At 44.9% G+C, this 21,695-nt stretch overlaps 1 protein-coding gene across 3 annotated transcripts in view; it reads right to left on the bottom strand.

Annotated features, from left to right (window-relative positions):
* The window catches only part of LOC139051392 (centromere protein I-like), a 118,676-nt gene that overhangs the window by 42,567 nt on the left and 54,414 nt on the right, over positions 1-21,695 (bottom strand). For all 3 annotated transcript variants that reach the window (XR_011509372.1, XM_070528411.1, XM_070528412.1), the window contains 3 exons: positions 18,507-18,580; positions 1,261-1,443; positions 338-414 (listed from right to left, as the gene is read on the bottom strand). Coding sequence is in view for 2 of the 3 variants with exons in the window: in XM_070528411.1 (XP_070384512.1) it covers positions 338-414; positions 1,261-1,443; positions 18,507-18,580 (334 nt within the window). In the remaining variant the exon portion in view is untranslated. The remainder of the gene's footprint in view (positions 1-337; positions 415-1,260; positions 1,444-18,506; positions 18,581-21,695) is intronic.

The raw sequence follows: 21,695 nt of genomic DNA, 5'->3' as shown, positions 1-21,695 counted from the left end.
TTGCAGTTTAACAGCACAGACCAGTATGTAAATTTACATTCACTTTATATTCAGTGACCAATGCTGCAATAACACTAAAGTTGCAATTGTTTACAAAAAACAAGAACAAGGCCTTACACATTATTGCAAACACTGCTGTACTGGCCACACTCTACCACTGAGCAATTAGGTCAAGAATATGACACACTGGGCCCCACGGTGCTTTATTGAGAGCCATGTGTATGTTCCACTGTTTGCTAATATTGAGACTTGCGAAATGGAAAAAAAAAGAAAAAAAAAGAATGCACATCTTTAAAGGCATTTCTTGAATGATGCTGAAAACAAAGGTGGCACAGACCTTTTTCCTAGAGAGCGAGGCACTTCCACTAGAGCCCAGAAGCGACACAGCTCTGTGAAGCACTGGAATATATTCACCTATAAGATAACACAATGCATGATAGAGACACTGAGTGGTTTGTAGACTTCTTTAAGGCACATCTAGCTCCCAAATGTAGAAGTGCATTTCCAAATTGAGCCAAGCAAATCACCAGATATTATTTTCCTAGATTATGTGAAGCCTAGCCCATGTCTCGTTATAGTAATTAAGTTACGAGCGATTCTTTTTTTAATTATGGGGTTTTACGTGCCAAAACCACTTTCTGATTATGAGGCACGCCGTAGTGGAGGACTCCGGAAATTTGGACCACCTGGGGTTCTTTAACGTGCACCTAAATCTAAGTACACAGGTGTTTTCACATTTCGCCCCCATCGAAATGCGGCCGCCGTGGCCGGGATTCGATCCCACGACCTCGTGCTCAGCAGCCCAACACCATAGCCACTGAGCAAACACGGCAGGTTTACAAAAGATTCGCAGCAACCGATACTGAAATCACAGGTTGTATGAAAGCTTTTATTGCCTAAGGATGACTGGTTAATCAACTGACTGATCTGCAAGGTTTAACACTAAGACTATAAAAGATACTATTGTGGAAAATTTCATATTATTTTGACTACCTGAGGAGCTTCTACCTCATGCGATCGGTTTAGCATCAAATTGTACTCAGGGTTTTCTGGTGATGCTTTGTGTTCCCTGTTGCACATGCGTATTTTCCTTGAATGTTTGCGCTTCGTGCAATACAGTTTGAGTTGGGAGTCAGCACTGTCTATGTGTGCTTCTCAACTGACCTGTCCATTTTTGCACTGTATGTTATGAAGCTGAATGGCCAACAAGCCCCAATCGAAATTCTTTTAACAGCTTGCACACCACAACTATCGACCTACCTGCATTTCGAAGCTCTGGTAGAAGAGCACCTGGACAAGTGGCTCCCAGATGCACAGAAAAAAGTGCTTGGGTGAGGTCAACGAAAAGCTGGATATGAGTGCCAGGATCTGCTCCCAGTAGCGGTCAACATTCCACATGCCCACCCACTTCATAAGCCACTGTTCTACAGCAGGCGGGTTCTCCTGAACACAGGAACAGAAGGCCACCATCAACAGTGCTACCAACCATCTAAGCCAGTTTGACTCCTAACTGTATACAAAAATTCCCTAGATTTCTTTAAACTGCTGTAAGATGCACTTGTTCAGTTCTTCAATACGATGTACATAAAGGTGTACTTTTTTGTTATGCAAATAGATCGAAAATTTATACTATCAATTTATTTCCAAGCTTGTCTTATAAATTTAAATAATGAAGCCACTGCACTCAAGCTGAAATGATGCGGCAGTGCAAGCCGTGCTAACCAGTATTCTTCAACCTAACAACACAGCCGCCTGCTTGAAACAATGTTCACAGAACCAGATGTTGGCACGTTTATACTAGCTCCACATGCAAAACAAACTTGAAAAGCAAAATTCCAAGATTGACAGGGAACCTTATTTGAATTGCACGGAAGCAGGCCTCGGACTACACCATACTACAGAATATGCAGCAATGTCAAAACAGTCTGACCCTTCACGACACCAATATAAAGTAGGTACAATAAAACTTTCTTACATGCTGTGATATACAGACATAGCAGCACTATGTTTGCGCACTTACAATCATTAGCAGTGAAGCACGCAAATAAGCATCCAAATTTTTTCTTTCATCTATGCCAAATCTCACCCAAACATGTGACCGCAGGGAGACTACAATGCAAGTCTGTTGCTCTTTCTATGAACGGTAAATTTGGGTGCAAAGTTGGCTATGCAGCACCTCAACCACCTAGTCATGCTCAGTGCCAAGTATACGCGTGCGCTTATGCCGAGATATGCATGTGCTGCTTTGTTTGGCATTGGAGCATAAGTTTGTTTTGCCAGTTGCAGATAAATATTTAAACTTGGACATCCACACCTCGTCGATGACATGATGAGAGGCGTGGTCATACTGCAGTGCAGTGAACGAGTCATACTTCACATGCTAATTGACTGAAATCGAAACACACCGTCACGTCAGCAGTCCCATGTATTGGTCATTATGGCGTCGCAGCGGTGGTTTCTCACGTCTCCAAGCTTTCTTCCTCCATAATGTAGCAGAAATATTTCTTAGATTTTGAAATCTTTTTCTAAACAAGGTCTAGGATCTCTAGATCTCGGAAAATTTCTCTAGGGTTGACAGCACTGACCAGCGGTAGCAGGCCATCGCATGATACAATACACTTCAGAACTTCTCGACAGCACGAGAACTTCGTTCTCGTGCTGTCTGATCCTTTCTTTAGACAGCACGAGAACGACGTCAGGACATTCAACCGTATTCGCAGCGCCGTCGCTGAACACTCTGAAGACGCCGACCACAAAATTGCTTTCAAGGAAACTGAAATCCTTCAAACAGAAACGAACTGGCGAAAGAGACTACTACTGGAGTCATGGCACATTCAGAATACGGGGAATAACATAAACCGCGTGAAGGGCAACCTACCCTCGGTGTATGTCCATGGCCTTGGCGACATGACGAAAAGAAGAAAAGGATGCACAGCCAGATAGACTCCCGCTTGTTTCACCAACACAGGACGTCGGCACGACCCTGCAACCTTCCCCCCCCCCCCCCCCCGCCTCCCATCAAGGGCACCCTCGCGAGCACTCCCCCCAGCACCGGTCATCCCAGCACCATGGAAGCGCTCAACAACACACCCCCCTTTCCTTTTGTTCGCCCCCACCTTTCCGTCTGTGAAGTGTCTCCCCACCTCCCGTGTTCCCCCCCTCCTTTCTTCAAAAAAGATGCTCTAAAGGCGGCACACCGCCACCCCCCGAAGAACAACCCCCTGAAGAAGGAGCCGAATGGGCTCCGAAACGTCGGGCTAATAAAACTCAGTTATTTGGTTGGAGTCAGTCTCAAGTTCTAATCAATTTCCCAACCAGACAGGCAATTCTGTCGAAATGTTTAGCTTCAATACACTTCAGTACCGCAAGTATACATATGGCACCAACTTCACTAACCTTGTTCCACACCTATGCTCGCAGACAACCATCTCTGGCAATGAAGGGGAAGCTACAAGGGTGGAGCTTCTGCACGTCTTACTGCGCCAAGTATCTTGGCAGCATTTGACAGTGGTTTCGCATTTGCTTATGAGAAAAGTAGCAAAATATGCCAAATTTAACACTACACGGTGTATTTTGCCTCACTTTTAAGTTGAAAATAAGATGTTACGTTTTCTCTTATATATAATACATATAATGTGGATATATAATATATAATTATATAATAATGTGATAATTACATATTAATGTGGATGAGAATGCGGGACTTTTTTCAGGGGCACTCTTACATTAGCCTCTCTTTCCTCCATAGTTTTTGCTTCATTGCTACAGATAGTTGCCCTTGAGATTAGGAGAAATAAATACTTAAAGGCACTCACATCCTGTATTTGCGAGTGTTCACTCACATCATGTGGATGTACTGGCAAGCCTTCAACTCTAAGTGCCTGCCAGCAAACTTATCAGACGTCTCGGTGCTTGTACTGTGACCGGAAACAGCGCATGTGTGTGTATAAATTGAGGAAGGCGTGCTATGTCCTGCAACAATGACACCCTCCACGTATTATGCTTCGCCGCATAACATCGCTGTATTGCGGCGAATCTAACGGTAAAGGCAGCACTACCAAGCAAATCATGAGAGAGAGAGAGAGAAAACCTTTATTGTGAAGTTTGAGTGGAGTTTTCCTTCTCAGTGGTGTGGGCTAGCGTGGTGTCTGCTTTGCCACGAGCAAATCAACGACTTGCTGCGGCGTTTTTTTCTGCCTTTTTTTTTATTTGACCTGCCAGATAATTTGACCAGTCTCGTCACGCCCGTCAAGATCGAATTAATGCAAGTCAATTGCACTAATATTGTTGCCACGAAGATATTTAGGTAGCGTTTGTTTTCAATGCTCAATTTAGTTGAGAAGAGAGCCGTTAACCAGCACGTCTGTAGCAGTACACATATATGCCGAGTTGTCATATGTGTGTTGTCTCCGGTGGAGTGGAAGGTGGCTGCTTTTCTCCCCTTATGCTGCCACCTGAGCCCTCTCCCACAGCTGCCAGAGTGGAAGAGAAGGGAAGTGCCAAGCGTGGCAAGTGCTCTATCTCCTCCCCTGAACCGGTGCTCCTCTCTCAATCTATCCAGCGAAATGGCTCTGGCCTACAAGAAACTCAGCACAGTTGCCAAAGAAAGTTATTTGCTTACCGTATTCATCTATATAAAGGTTGACTTCTCTCTCTCTTCTTTAATAATGTTACTCAAAATGAGCTGTCAACCTATATTCCTGAACAAAGAATCTCGACCTATACACGTGAACAAACCTAACAAAAGTACTCAGCTAAAAGAGTTCCTCTGTCGTGACCAACCAAAAGCCAGCCTGGAGGTTATCCGAATTGGTTTTAAGAAGTGTTGCATATCCAACGTACCGTACAGCATCGAGGATGGCGTTGTTTGGAGTGCTGAGGATGCCTGTGATGAAGGGGAAGGACGAATCCTCTGGCAGTTCCAATGAGTCTGGAGCTTGGGGCATCGACTAGCAATATTTAGTAGCCAAGCTTGCAGTAAATAAAGGTGTGCCATGTTCAAAGTTTTTCCTTCTCCAAAAAGATATGGGTCGACCTATATTCTAGTTGAAAGAGTGCCCACATTATACTAATCCATAAGAGGGGAGACACTAAAGAATTCAAGAATTATAGGCCCATTAGCTTGCTTTCAGTACTGTACAAAATATTGCTACAGAACAGTATTTCCGATGACGAAAAGGCGAGCAGTGTGAAGACGACGACGATGATGAGAGGCTAGCGCGGGCTGTTGCCTCTTGGCCAAGTGAGGCGCATTTCCTTGTAAATATACTTGCATATAGCTTTTCGTTTGCGTTTTCTTACGTAACATATCTGGCGGAGGTGGACGTTTCCTGTACCTCGTCACAGAGCTTCACAGTGGACCTCGAGCCTTCCTTCATGGCTCCCGGCGACAACCCGACTCAGCCACCTCCGACACCTGCTGCCACTTCCGACGACCTACATCGCTCTCCCCGCTCCCCATGATCCTGGCGTACTCTCGGGTAAAGATGGGGAAGACGTCGAGGACTGGATCAGCCTGTACGAACACGTCAGCCGCAATAACCGGTGGGACCCTACTATCATGCTCGCCAACGTAGTCCTTACGTAGGCCAACGTAGTCCAAAAATTTTAGGTGTAATGTTAAGAGACAGGAACAGAGTGCAAATAAGGATAGCTGACATGCCAGTTACCATTGAGAGAAAAAATAGAGCTGGGTAGGCCATGGAATGTGTAGGGCAGATAACCAGAGGATCATTAGAGTTACAGAACGGATGCCAAGGGAAGGGAAGTGCAGTCAAAGATGGCAGTGTATTAAATGGGGTGAGGAAATTCGGAGATTTGCAAATTGGAATCAGCTAGCACAAGACAGGGGTAATTGGAAATCATTGGGAGAAGCGTTCGTCCTGCAGTGGACATAATAACAGACTGATGATGACAACATTCAAATTATAATTTTTTTATTTCTCGGCAAGTTCGGTATTATAGGGGTCCATCTATATTTCTGTTCGACCTTTTTTTTTAACTAATACTATAGGTATATACAGTAATTAGTTTTTTAGCATGATTACAAACAACACGGTAATATGGTAATAGATGCCATGAGTATTAGCTTCCAAATGGTGCATAATCATTGTCGATGAGCTCCATGACGTCACCAACAGCATTCTGTGTCGATATCCTTCTTTGCCAATTACAGTTAAACCTCAATATAATGAAGTAGGTAAAATCTGCAATTTGCTTTGTTATATCGAAATTTCGTGGTATTGAAATTCAACTTTTTATGCAAATAAGTACAGTTGCCAATCGATTTTTCTTACATAGAAAGGGACGGCAGAATTTTCCGAGTTATCAGGCAATCGAAAAAAGCAAATTTGAATCATAAAACAATTTCAATGAATTTGGGAGTCAGCAACAAATGATACAGTTTCATGCCACGTCGACGATATTTTCACTTGGCGGTACGAATTAAGCAAAGCCAGCCACACTTCCGCATGCACTCCACCCCCGTGGCTGTTCGCGTCGCCCACACTGGGACAATGCTATCATGAAAAGTGCCGGCAGCGGGTTGTGAATTCTTTGTCTGCCTCTCTCCCCAACGAGTCACTGGAACTTGACAGTATGCAACTTCCAATACTAAAGGCACAGGAAGACAGCTTACATGATGCCAGGCCATCTCGGCACGCCCACTCTTTGCACATGCGGCAGATTACCTTTAAAGTACGATTTGTGGCTGCGTATGCGCTCATCCGCGCTTACAGCCATGCGCAGCCACGGCCAAGACACACGCCAGAAATCGCGACGCACTGCAATTTGCCCCTGTCACCAAGGTGCACTCTGCACTAGAGTTAACGGCAGCAGTAGCGGCACACTTGAGTGTTCCGATGTCCTCCTGCACTGCTGCATCAAATCGCTCAACTCGTACGCTGCTAGTTGTAGCACATCAACATGTGCAACGGCTGACGATAACATCCCAGTTGATGACCCCGTGATGATGCCATTGCAGCTGATGACCGACGTCTTCAAAGCAAGCTAAGGTGGAAACTAAGCGAATATTAACGAAGGCAACAGTGACGAAGATCCTGTATATTAACCAAAGATTTCGATGGCGAAAGAGATGATAGTAGCATTCGACAATCTGTAGCTTTACTTTGTGTAGTTCCTGCACTTCGCTGAGGAGCAAGCCGTGAATCCGGTGCAATAAGGTTGGCTGCAGTCACACATTCTGTCAGACAAACAGTGCACAAGAAGATTAGCAGCTTATTTCAGTAAGTATCTCCTGAATTCATGTTGAATGAAGGTTTTCTCTTGTTGAGGGCACTCAGCCAGCTCTGGTGTGAGTGGCACTGAGTGTGACCTTTACACCGAAGTGACCCATACAACGAAGAATTTTGTTGGTCCCAAGCCCATTGTTTAAATATGTTCGACTGTATTATACTTTTCTTTACTGTTTATACTTTTTTCACATCATCACAACATTGCTTCCCGCACTCGTTTTCTTGCAAAATTAAACTTCTTTTCACACATTTACTGCACGCTGTACTAGGTCGAGGTAACATCTGGTGTTCTTCAGGGTTCCGATTTCTGACTTCTGACTTCTCTCCACCTTGCGGGTTTCCGCAGAACTACTACGCCAAGGTTCGGATTTAGTTCCATAACTTTTTCTAATTTATATTAATGACCTGCCTAACAAAGTGTCCTTATTAATGCACGTATATGCACACAACTGTGTTCTTTACCACAAAGTCCGTGATGAACAGGCCTTACAAACCGACCTTAATTCTGTCACAATTTAGTGTAAAACTTGGAAAGTGGAACTTCACCTTACCAAATGTAAACAGTTGCGTTTTTCCTCGTCAGAAAATTTGTCCTCCATCTTGCAAGTTAAACAATATTTCACTAGAGTCTGTATTTTTCTATAAGTACTTGGGTGTTCTCATAACTGCTATAAGTACTTAGGTGTTCTCGAAACTGTTCCTTTGACTTGTAAACTTCACATTGGCTTGATAACATGTAACACTAACAACATATAAGGGTATCTCTGGCACGACTTCCGTACAACACCTGTCTCTCTAGAAATACTCAGTTATGAGACATTTGTTCCATCAAAATTAGAATATGCAGCTTTAACGTGAGACCTTAACAAACATAACCTATCTCGAGCCTTTAAACTCATCTAGAATAAAGCAACTCGCCTTATTGTTTCGAATTACAACTGCACAGCCAGCGTAACACTACTGCAATATAGCTTATCATTGCCTTCACGGTTACTGCGCCAAAAGGTTTTCCATCTGTGTTTTCTTCAAATTTTACAATCGCGCGTCTTGTCTGGGCACAACCAGCTCATTTCATCACCCAACTGCTGTTCGTCTCGGGTTGAATGCAAAAATACAGTTAGATGTACCCGCTGCAATTTAAAGACTTTCTTCTTTCATGACATGCACCACGACTGGAACCACCAACCGGCTTCTACTGCATGTCATCGACAGTACATTTTATCACAAATCCTTATTTGATTCTTTTTCTTGGGATACTGATGACTGAATTTTTTCCCCCTTGTAATACGTATCAAGTATCTGTTCGCTGGGTGCACATTCACTGAACATTCATACACTTACGGCGCAACCAAGAGTGGCGCCTCAGAAGACGACAATTTGACGTGTAGTAGTGGCATCAGTCAAGACAGCCATCTTATTTGTACATCGTTGTCTCTCTTATAAATATTGTAAAGACATCTTCACATGTGACTTATGAAATGTGACAAATTGGTGGAGGTGCGGGGTACCTATGAGAAACAATAACGGAGCTTGAAAGTGGTCGTCATTTCGTACAGCACAACATGACTCGGAAGAGGACCTGACATGGCATGGCCTACATTACCGCCTACAACCCTGACGTTTGTGCTGGCTCAGCTACAGGATCAAGGAACGTCCTGCAGCACTGACCACATCGATGTGGAAGACTGGATCACCACGTATGAGCGTATAAGTGGCCACAACAAAGGGGATCTGATGATTATGTTGGTTAACTTGGTCTTCTACCTACAAGGCATGGCGAAAGTGTGGTATGACAACCACGAGCAAGAGCTTAAGGGGAGACACGGGTCTTGAAATGACAAAAAAAAAAGCAAAAAAGTCGATTTTCAGGAAAGTGAATTTTTGCTATGTTTATACATTCAAGAATCCCTCCGTGTAATCTCGAACCTAAATCTAATCGGGAAAATAATAAAAAACGCACTTATACGGGCCACGGTGACCGTGGAATTAGCAAAAAATTTCCAAAAATGTTCGAACTTCGCGCCGTCGTCATTTGCGAACGCGGTGCCTGGCAGGCGCCATTTTGAGTTTCTTTGGAAGCTGCTTTCTTTGTGCGTATTTTGCACCGGTTCAAAAGCCCCATTTACATGAATGCGACAGTGGTGCATTGCATTTCCAAAAGCATTTGGGAGAGGCGATGCGACATCGTGTACATGCAGCGCATTAACTCGCGTTAAAGCTCTTTAAACTTCGTAAAGTACTGCCATGCTTTGAAGAATGCCGCCTCGTCCTCACGCGCTCTGGCCGAGGCCGACGCCGCATCACTATTGGCCTAATAGCATCATGTGGGCCCTCGCGCCGTGCATCAGCGCCATTTTTGCTCGAGAAGCGTCTAGAAGAGTGGCGAGGAGCGCATGTTGGCGCCGTTGCTATGCTCGAACAGTGTAGGCGGTGCAACAGTTGAGGAGGGAGCGTGAAAGAGAGGAGAAACGAGGGGGAGTGAAGGTGGAGGAGGACAGTGTCACTACCTTACGAAGTTTAAGGGGCTTTTAACTTTCGCGAGAACGTAGCACCACATGGTGTCGTACAAGGGAAGTGCAGCCGACTTCCGGTGTAACTGGTTTTCGGTAGTGGGCGGAGTGCACGTTGGTGGCTGAGTGCCGACTGTACTGACTACCGAGAGCCTGACGCTCGTTCAAAATGCTTGGGAATGCAGCGTTCCGTCTCCACCTTAGGCTACTTTTGTCGGTATGGGCTAACTTTCACGTCATCCTGTACGCTGATGCATGCAGCATCAGCAGCGACGTCGTTGGATGCGGTCGGCCTACATTAAAGCACTTTTGCGTGCAAGACGGTTCGCGACGTGCTCTGCCGTCAATGATTAACAGCTCACAAATATTTAATTCACATATGATGGCAAGGAAAGCAGTGGTTTCCTCTGCAGAGAAAAAGGTTCGCAGAGAGCACGCTGCGGCGAGTGAAGTTGCCATGGGGGACGCCATTTTGCTTCTTGCAGCTTCACCAGTGCAGCAGTCCCGCAGATAATTCCTTCCCATAATTCCTAATGCGACGATCCTGCATTTACATGCTCCGCAAGAGTCGACTCGCACTCGTAAATCTACCCTCACCTGGTGCATTAATGCTTCCTAGCGCATTACCACTGTTTACATGAATGCGATGCGCTAGAAATGCAATGCGATGCGACACTCTCACATTCATGTAAACGCAGCTAAAATGGTGTAGGTGGGGAGGAACCGACGCTATCGCGTCATTTCTGAAGGATGCGCCCGTGCCGCTGATTGGCCAAAGCACGCATGCCTCCTGCGTGCCTCGCTCCTAGTGGTCTGGCACGGTTCGGGTGCCGATTCTCGCGTGCCCGACAGGCTGGTCGTTCTCGTGTGTGCTGCGTGTTTCTCTCTATGGTTTTGTTGCACCCCTATAAACGTTTCTTCAGCCGCTTGCTTCTCGACAACGTTTGATAAGGTGTCTTTTTCGCCGCCCGAATGGCTGGAGGAGATCGTCGTCTGAAGACTACTACGCGACAAGCGTTCGGCAAGGCGCGAAGGCGGCCTGTCATGCACCCGGAGTTGCCGTTTGCTGGTCTGCCTGAAGATTCTGCTGGATCGAGTTCCGAGCTGCAGCTTGGTACGTCTAGCATCAACACTTCGTGTCCACCCATGCCTTGCGTGTTGGCACAGACCATGTAGATACTGTTTTCTTCACGACTGAAGAAAGTAGCAAGCGCGCAGCGATCGTCGATAAGGCAAAAACGTGCCTGGCGTCGCAGCCTGCAACGGAGCGAAAGTTTGAGCTGCTGGGTGCTGACACGAAAGAGGACGTCAGCAACAGCGGAATGGATTTATCCATCGTACAAGACTTTCTGGGACTGTTACCGCGTCCCGTATTTGGCAAGAAAACGCTGCATTCGAAGGACCCCGCCAAGGAGTACGGGCTCCGAGCCAAGCTTGTGCTGGAGTGCTCCACGTGTGGCATGCGCGAAAGGATCGTCGGAGGCTTCACATGTCCAACAAGGATCACACAAACAGAAATGCTCTGACATACAAGCTTGCTAAGAGGTACAAGCCAGCAATAGATTCTGCCTACAGTCCTGGGCTTTTATAGATCTAGGTGTGACCTGTGTTGAATGCACAATTGTGTGAGTGTGCGAGAGATATACATTTTTTAATTTGAATTCTGGGATTTTATGTTCCAAAACCATGCTATAATTCTGGATTAATTTTGACCACTTGGGAAGCGCTACAACACAAGCACATTAACTTTTTTTGCATTTCGGCTCCACTGAAATGTGGCTACCACCACTGGGATTGCACCGTAAGAAATTGACTGAATGTCTGTATTAAAAACTTTGCATCATTTGTTCTAATGTGGATATACAAAATCTAATTAGATATTTGCAATCAGCAGAAAAAACTGAACAATACTATTAAATATCATGAAGTTCACACTAAAATTAACAAAATTGGTTTTGGAACCCACGTCTCCCCTTAACTGAGACACGTGCAAGCAGAAGCTGAGGGACTTAACGGCTGTCCTGCCGGGCAGAAGAGCACCGTTAAGAAAGAACTAGTGACCTTCACCCAGACGTCCACAGAATCATACGTCTCTTCCAGGGATGTTCTGGCTCACTGCCGTAAGGCCGACAGCGATATGGCTGAGTCAGACACGGTTGGGCATATACTGAAGGGGATCGCTGATGATGCTTTCAACCTGCTCATATGAAAAAATTGTGAAACAGTAGATGACATCATAAAAGAGAGCCGACGCTTTGAACAGGCCAAGAGATGCCGCACTGCAACGCTGTTCGCACGTCCGCCGAACACAGCTGCGACGTCCTCTTGCAACGACACGCTAGGAGTGCAGCGACCATCATCACATGACCTGACATGCACAGTGCAGCAAGTAGTTGAAGCCATGGCTCGTGCAGCCATTTTTCCCGTCCCAGTTATTAGAACAACTTGCCTACAGCACCATTTGTGCAGGCAATAGTCTGCAGAGAACTCACTAATCTTGGAGTTCATTCTGTATGTGCCATTACTGCTTCACAGCTATCTCATGCTCCAGGTCTGTTGACTGGTCCATGGTATCCTACACGCCACTGAAATCCAGCCGAGTGGCAAACCACAGGCGATCGGCCAATCTGTTTTACCTGCTGGAGGATTGGTCATGTTGCTTGCCCTTGTAACAACCATACTGTCGCCTCCCCTCTGCGACCACCATTCACCAGTAATTGTTGCCCCGAACAGAGCGATCATCGTTACCAGCCTCCAAGGGCACTGCAACCGCCGAAGATTGACGCTCGTGCTCTTTAGAACAGACCCGCGTCGTCATTTTGACGCCACCAGTCCCGTTTGCCATCAGCTCGTCAACCACTGTCCCTATGGGCGCAGGCTCATCGCCCACTGTTCCCGATGCAGCCTTGACGCCCGTCTTTGGAAAACTAAATGATGCAGCTCCTGGAGGCGATGCTGCATTGACGACTCGACCACAAAACCCTCTCACCACTTTGCCGACCGAACAGAGCTTGATGGATGTTTTATTCGATAGTGTCAAGTGTCCCAGCACTCACTGACAGTGGCGCGCACGTATCCGTGATGAGTGCCCAATTGCGTCGACGCCTGCACAAAGTTCTCACATCCGCTGCATCACACACCCTCCACGTCACCGACGGTGAAACGCCTACCATGCTTGGCATGTGCACTGCTCGCAGTGGCATTGCAGGGCGCTTAACGACTGTTTTGTTTGCCGCTTTGGAATGATGTTCTTACGTTACGAACAATGCCCTTACGTTATACTTAGCTTAGACTTTTTAACGTCCCGTTCAGCCCTATTTGATTGCACGTCTAGTGTCATTCAGCTTGAACTGCCTCACGGTTGCTATAGTCCACTAGTCACACAACCATGGTTATGCTCTCCCAAAAACATCCGACCGTCGCCTCAAGCCACTACGTACATCACTCTACTGTCATTCCTATCTGTTCCTGATGGCATCTGTGTACTATGTCCCACCACTGACATACTGCTTGAAAGAAATTTGGCCTTTCCCCATACCCTGCTCACTGTTACAGACAACCGTACTTTGCTCCCTCTCCATAATTTTAAATGTTAGACTCAAATTCTTTCCAGAGGTCTTTGGGTGACATCTCGCCTGTGAACGATTGCGAGATATTGGCTCTTGACGCCGATATTTCATCGCCCTCTGCAGGAACCTCCGATTCACCGACTCTCACAGACGAACTTAGCAAGACGATTGCACCTGATCTTCCGGCACAAGCTGCTGATCACCGCCATCTCTTAGAAACTTACAGCGACATTTTTTACCCAGACGGCCGCCCTTTAGCCCAGACATCAGCAGTTACCCATTGTGTTTACACCGGAGACGCCAATCCGATATGCCGCTGGCCATAACGTGTTTCATATGCTGAACGACAAGTGATACAATGAGAAGTCGATAAGATGTTGACTAAAGGCGTTATCGAACCATCTTGGAGTCCATGGGCATCCCCTGTTATCCCTGTCAAGAAGGACGGCAGTTGGCACTTTTGTGTAGATTACAGGCACCTCAACAATATCACACGCAAGGAGGTCTACTCCTTGCTGCGCATTGATGACGCCTTGGACTGCTTGCACGAAGTCAAGTACTTTTCGTCGATGGACCTCTGATCAGGCTGACACCGACTCTTGCGTCGTGGTCATTTCTGATCTGCATGACATCCGCAATGAACAATGGAGTGATGACTGCTTACATGTTCTCAATGATCGTCTCAATTCTGAACATTCAGAGCCTATGCTGCACATGTTCGTTCTCCACAATCACATGCTCCACTGCTGCAGCTTACGCCCTGAATGACCAGAATTTTTACTTGTACCATGCCATCTCCGGACATCAGTTTTTGAACAGTAGCATGATGCCCCTACAGCAGGCCACCTCGGTGTTTCGCGCACTTATGACCGCGCACGGTGCCGCTTCCACTGGCCAGGCTTGTACCACTCTGTGCACTGCTACGTTGCAGCTTGTGTGCTCTGTTAGCACTATGAAAAAATTGTTGTGCTGCCCACTGGACGCCTTCATCCCATCGATGTGCCTTCAGAACCATTCTATTGCATCGGTCTCGATCTTCTCGGCCCTTTTTTGACGTTGAAATCTGGCAATAAGTGGGTCGCCGCGACTGATTATGGGACCCGGTACACAATCATGCGAGCTTTGCACACAAGCTGTGCCACTGAGGTGGCAGGTTTCCTTTTACATGATGTCATCATCCATCATGGCACACCACGGCAGCTCCTCACTGATTGTGGCCGCACCTTCTTGTCCCAAGTAGTTTAAGATCTACTTCGCTCCTCTTATTCCAAGCACAAACTTTCCACCGCCTACCATCTGCAGACAAACGGACTGACGGAGTGGCTCAATTGCACGTTGACAGAAATGCTGTCTATGTACGTTACCGATGGCCACAGTGATTGGGGCAGCACATTACCCTTCGTGACCTCAGTCTATAATTCTTCGCATAACGAGTCCACTGGCTTTTCACTCCTTTACCTTCTGTCTGGCTGCCGCCCTTCTTTGCCCTTTGACACACCACTTCCTTCCTCGACGAACACTCCCATTAAATATGGTCAGGAAGTCTTCGCCTGGTCTCACAAGGCATGCCAGATTGCCGGCTCCCAGGCTCATCGAGTCTCAGGCCACGCAGAAAATCCAGTACGACAGCCGACATCGGCCGTTCGATTTACTCTTGGCTCCGTTGTCCTCCTATGGACACCATTCGGCCATCTCGGCTTTTGTCGGAAAAGCTGCTGCCGCGCTACACAGGGCCCTACATGATATTGCGTCAGCTTGATGATCACTACGCTGGACTAGCATGTCCTCACGGACGTTGTGCATGTGTCCAGGCTGAAGCCTTACTTTGATGCCCTTATAATTAGTGCCAAGAGAGTACGTTCACAGGTGGGGGTCATGTTACGGTGCACCCAAGAGCGGCGCCAGACAGAAGACGATTTGACATGTAGTGGTAGAATCGGTCCCGACAGGCATCTTGTTTATGCATCGTTGTCTCGCTTGTAAATATAGTAAATATGTATTCATATGTGTAATGGTGAAATCGGTCTCAACAGCCATCTTGTTTAGGCATTGTTGTTTTGCTTGTAAATATTGTAAATACATCTTCAATTGTGATTTATGCAACATAACAATATTACGTATGCATCTGTCATACCATTAGCTGCTGCTGGCTTTTTTGTTTGTTTTCTTTTTCCCCCTTCATTCAAGTAGGCACTTTTCTTGTTTAGTGTAATGCCATATTTACTGTTTGTTATAGCTAGTGTTTTTCAGCGTTCTTTTATTTTTTTTATTTTTAACGATTGTATAATGATGCCACATTTTTTTCTGAATTTTGGGTTGATTTCTCAATTGCAACTCCAACCCCTCTTTAAAGCTTCGGCGATTGAGGGTGCTTGTAATAGGTGAACAAACGAACAAACAAACAAATAAATAAATAAAATGCCAGGTGTAACAAAACTTTGAACTGCGTAGTAATCCCAGTTTCAGATGGCGTAAATATAGAGCAGTCTCCTTGTAAACATTTATGTATTAAATACGAGTTGACACATTACAAAGGTCTTGCAAAAGTAGGCATTGATACTATAACTGAAAAAAAGAATGCTGCCATCACCGCTCTCCGTAAGTGATGCATAATGCATGACACTTGACTTGCTGACATGACCTCCAAGATTAGGCACAGACCAGGGCTTCCCATAACACACTGAAAAATCTCTGAGGCAACATTTGTCCCCGCACACCACAAGGTGCATGCACTGTTTGCTTAGCAGTTATTTAAATGCTGCAAATAGGAAAATTAGACAGTTACACGCCTTATTGCTTTAAGTAATTTACTTCAATAGTATACAGTAGACTCCCTTTAAAACGAACCAGAAGGCACCATGAAAATCAGAAGTTCCTCTTGTCAAAAGAATAAATAACATGATCAGGTGCATCCAAATATCTTACTTCAAGACGGTAAACGAAGCAGAGTTGGAATGGGGGAAAGACGACATAAATAGCATTTATTCAGCTGAACATAATAAAAACTGTCTTCAAGTGGTACTCTAGCTTGGTTTCATCCAGTCCGTGATGGATGTTTGCTGCTTCTGAGCAAATCGGCGAGCAGCCACAAACAACATCATCTCATTTAATAAGCTGAAAAATCCTTCTATGCCTTTGTGCTGCAAGAAGAAGTTCACTAGGGCACTAGGGAGTTCAAGCAGGCACCTGCCGCTTCCCAGGTTATCGGTGCCAAGCTCCTAGCTAGCAAAACTACGAAAGAGCATGCTGAACGTGCAGCAAAGCAACGCCACCCAGAGGAAAGGCTAGGTGAAGTTGGGCAAAGTGGAAGGAGAAACGAGGCGAAGGTCGCGGAGGAAGAACGTAGGCAGATGCGTGCTGCATTGACCTCCAATAGCAGTTGCTACAGGTTTTGTTGGCGATACGGACATACCGGGTTTGTCTCGTGACAACACAGTCCTCGCACACCGTACGCTGTGTGTACGAGTAAAAACATGAAACGGTGAGCCAACGATGGCGGTTCAATCTCAAGTGCGCAAGGGAGGAAAAGGGTGAGGAAGCACGGCCTTTATCTTGAAAGCGATCTGCTTTGGGGGCACAGTCTAGGTGGGCCGATGGCTCATAGCTTTGCGTGCAGTGTGTTCTTGCCACTCATTTTTCGTTGAAGCGAGAGACAGCAAAAGGTCACCTCACTCATTGCTCCCGCCACAATCCCTCATGCCAGCATTTTGACTGTGAACATTCGCAGTCATTGAGTGTGATGTATTCATGTTTACCTATGCGCGCTGACACCATGCTTGTTAATGTAGTTAGTAAGGGTACGTTTGCAAGGGGGCGCCCTACTCGGGCGGCTGCTGCATATGACATGGCCGTGCGAGCCCAGTCTTGAATACAATCTGTGATGCAGACAGTGTAGGCATCTAGGTGCACAGAGGGCCGATGGCTTTGTGTGCGCTATAGCACCCATGCGCTTGTGCGTCACTCGCGTTCACGAAGTGAAATGTCACAAACTTTTTTGTTTCCTCCTCTTGTTTTTGCCTCTGCACACAAGCAATGTGCACCGCAGGCCTCCAGTAGGGTGCCTGGATGCGCGCAGCCCTGGATTGGTAGTGGTGGCGGTCACTCAGAATGTTTGTCTTAACCAAAGAGTACGTCTGAGGCAGTTCGTCTTAAGCGGATTTTTTTTGCATTCAGTCTATGGAAAACCAAACAAACATTCCCATGCTCTTCATTATATGAGAGAATTCGGCTTAACTGAGTTCATCTTAACGAGAGATCACTATATATGCTATTCTTTTATTAACTATGCAGCCGACGTTAACTTTCGTTGCCGCCAGCCTTGAAGTGCCATGACCAAGTGTACTCGCTTAGCCACCAACGCACACCCCTGGCCATGCCAGAGATAACTTGAGAATGTGGAACAGCCGTAGACTGGTTGCGCCACCTAATACTCGGATGTTAAACAAATAGTTTGTATGGTAGGCTTTGTTTTTAAACAGATGGCATGACAAAGCTTACCGAGTGTTAGTGTTGCTCATGTCTCTTACTTTACAACACTGCATACTGGCATATTTTGAATGATGGAGAAATTCAGAAACTTCTGCTGATGCAGAAATTTAAGGGTCTCTTATGAACTCTGATTCAGAAGTCGTTAATGTTTATTTCTTTCTTCATTCCTCCGTCATTCTTCCTCCGAACAGCAAGCGACTGGAACTACCTTCCCCATGAAATTGTAGCCATCACCTGTCCATCAACCTTCCTAGAAAAAGTAACATCCCACCTGTCATCATGAAAAGAAAAAGAATGTTTTACTTTCTCACGTTAAACCCACCCCTTATGTAAAACCCCCTGCAGGGGGTCTTTAAGGAAATAAAAATGAAATGAAATGAAATGAAATTATGCAATGTCTTCAAGGAACAATGACACCAATGAAGAGGCTATGTGCTGCCCGAGTAGCATTAGTTAATATAATAAATTACTACACGTCTTAATTATTTTCCTTGAATGTCCAGATTTATTTTATAAATGTTCAGCAACATATCATCAATAAACAGCATTTGAATTTAAAGCCTGCTAATGTGTTACTTGGAAAGAAATTGAAATTGTTGCACTTGGAAAAACACCCGGCACCCAAAGAGTTAAATGCAGTAACTGACTCAAATTCCCCTTAGTACTAAGGGAGCCTTCAATCTCACCTGTAGTATGCCGACCATCCTTGCCAGTGACTTGAGGAAATCCCTGCCCTTATCAGTTTCTGGGCTATGGAACACTGCACAGTCAAAACGTGGTAATGTTGCAAGAGAAACTATACAAGCACAGATCAATATCACTGCAACTTTAAAGCAATGTCATTGTCACCACCAGGGTTTCATTGTATATTCTGGCAGTTTGAGGGAAACTACAGTGGCTTCTGTTAATGAGTGGTGCCAACAGAACACACAAGCATGCTGGAAAAATAGAGCAATGTGATGACATGCCAACTATACTAATTATCCATACTACTACACAACATAGCGGGCCTGGTATATTAGGCCTATTGTACTAACTATCAAGTAATTGTAGCACAACTTCAACATTAAGGCAGCATATAACATAAATCCTCAATGTTAATATTGATAGAGCACTCTTTCAAAAATTTACATGCATTTCTACAATTCACAGAGGTCGAATACTAGTGGACAAAATGAAAGTGAAACTAGTTTTATTTCTCAGTTTTGCACTTCCCACCGATGTCACTGTATCTCAGCTTGTTAGGGCATTTTTCTGGTACCAATCTGGGCAGATTATGTACGAAACATGTCACTGTATCTCAGCTTGTTAGGGCATTTTTCTGGTACCAATCTGGGCAGATTATGTACGAAACCTGCACTATGACAAATGCTGAACCTACGGTTACAGCTAAAATCGCCTTTCTTTTCAAAACTGCGGGTGATCACTGTGTTGATCAAGGAAGTAGGTGTTGAAATTGACGTGCAGCACTCTTGTCATCTACAGCATGTAGTCCCTGCAGTTTATTCCCCGCATACACCTGGGCAGTGCAAGATGAGCATAATATAGCGCTGGTACATAGCACGTTCCTGCCATCAAAGAAGACATCGCTGCTCCTATTCTCATGTGAGAACCCCCTTCGCATACTTTTGAACTGCAGTAGATTATCCGCATTCTCAGGCGGAAGTGCACCATTGATTTGAAGAAACATCTACATTTATTGTATATGTGTACTTATTTTTAAGGGAACACAAATTACCATATATAGGTATGCTATTCAAAGTAGGCTAAATGCAGTGGCATGCTTCAAGTATTCCCGATCACGTAACATGGGTAGCCGATCGTATCGCTCGCCCGAGTGACAAGTGAAGTGCGAAGTCACCTTTCTCTCAAATGCTCACGTTTCAACAGAAGCGTGTTCCTCATTCTCTTCTGGACGCTTTATTTCATAATAAGGCAGATTCCCACATGTGACTGCTATTGGTAGCTGTGGTCAGCTATGTAGCGTAGATACTGCGGCCCACCGCGGGGTGCCGCCACAAGTCCAGTGGCTAAGTGCACTGCAGCTTGCTGAGGACGACCAAATTTGACTTATGTTTATCGTGTTGTAGGCACTAAAATCGGAAGCTGTGGTATGTATCCAAAATGAAATTTGAACTGGATGCCATGGTGACATTTAGAAGGTGGAGCGTTGTGGGCACGCCCCATTCCTCCGCAGCCTTTGCAGAGCAAGGCAGTGAAGAAGGAATGGGAACACAGTGGAGGCCGTGTTTGATTGTCATTAACTCTGCTTCTGCTGAATGCATTGAAAGTACTTTTTGCAGCAAAGTATTTCTGAAATAGTCTATTTTCACTTCAATAAAAAGTGGTTCAGGGCTCCTATCGGGGTTCAGGGTTTCAGGGATAAAATGTAGTTCAGGGTTAGGGCCCCTTCCTAACCAGAAGGACCTACCCTGCCGATTCAGTAAGCTTGTACACCATTGGCAAAATTGTTTCAGGATCCTTTTAGTGTGCTTGAGACCATGTAGAGCTGGTGTTTTAAAGGGCCCCTGAAACGGTTCGGACAAATTTTGTAGACGCGTAGGGTACAGCTCAAGTAGAACATTCGCACCACAATTTAAGTGAAGCGTTACGTATTAATGGAGCTACAAGCGATTAGAAGTTCAAGTTCAAGTTCAAGTTTATTCTTCTTCTAGTACAGACTAGAAACGTCCTCCCGGGCTAAAAGCTGCCGTCAGCAGCTTGACTGGACCCAGGAGGCGTTATACATGGCAACGCGATAACAATAACTTTTTAGTACAAAAAACGTAAGCAGAAGTTTACTAAACATAAACTAAACATAAAATTGAAAAAACTGAGTTACATGCTTATGAATGGATATGTAAAAAAAGATGCCTTTTTTTATACAAGTAAACAAATAGGCAAACAAGAAAAAGCATAGACATTTATATGCATCGTTATACATGAATATATGTGTTATAGGTTAACGAAATACATCTTCAACTCTTTACGAGAGAATTTATTAGCGTGAACATGATTATTTAGCATTTTCGGCAAATTGTGTTTAATAGATTGCAACTTATACTCGGTGCGAAAGCGCGGTACAAGCCAAGGTTCAGGATTTCTTAAATGCACAGGTATGTCATGGTGCTGCAAGGTCGCTAATGATGTAAGAAAATCTCTCCATTCTTTTCTTGCAAAATAAAATATTTGTAAAAGACGATATTCGTAGTATCGATCTACCCATATGATTTGGTATGTTTGCGATAATGTTTTTGTTGTTGATCGGGCTTCAATATTAGCAATGTGTCGGAAAAGTGTCTTTTGTAATGTAACTATTTTATTTATGTTAGTTCGCGTTGTCGTTGCCCATACTAAACTGCAGTAATTAAATTGCGAGGTGAACAATGCATGATAAATTTGTAGCTTGGCTTTTGTCGGCATGTAAGCTCTACAGCGAGATAGTACACCGGCGACTGCAGAAAACTTGTTTCTAAGGTAATTAAAATGGGCATCCCAACTCAAATGACATGAAAATATTACTCCAAGTATTTTATGTTCATTAACTAGTGCTATGTGTTTGCCTAAATAAGTGATTGAATGTTCCAACTGAAAAGGTTTGTTTCTGGCTCTGAAAAGAATAGCTTTCGTTTTAGTGGGATTAATTTTGATCACATTTGAATGTGACCAATCAGATAATTTCATTAGCAATGCATTACATCTGATAATTAGTTCGTTTGCGTCTTTTCCACAGAAGAGTATAGTGCTATCATCCGCATATATAAAGAAATCAACTGTAGGATCTATATTTACTAAGTCATTGATATATAAGTTAAATAATAGAGGGCCCAAAACACTCCCTTGCGGCACTCCATTTTTAAGTGTCAAGAAAGAAG

The sequence above is a fragment of the Dermacentor albipictus genome, unplaced genomic scaffold (assembly GCF_038994185.2).
Source record: "Dermacentor albipictus isolate Rhodes 1998 colony unplaced genomic scaffold, USDA_Dalb.pri_finalv2 scaffold_11, whole genome shotgun sequence".
Taxonomy (NCBI): Eukaryota; Metazoa; Arthropoda; class Arachnida; order Ixodida; family Ixodidae; genus Dermacentor; species Dermacentor albipictus.
The sequence above is the reverse complement of the archived record's forward strand: the minus strand, read 5'-3'. Positions and strand labels throughout refer to the sequence as shown.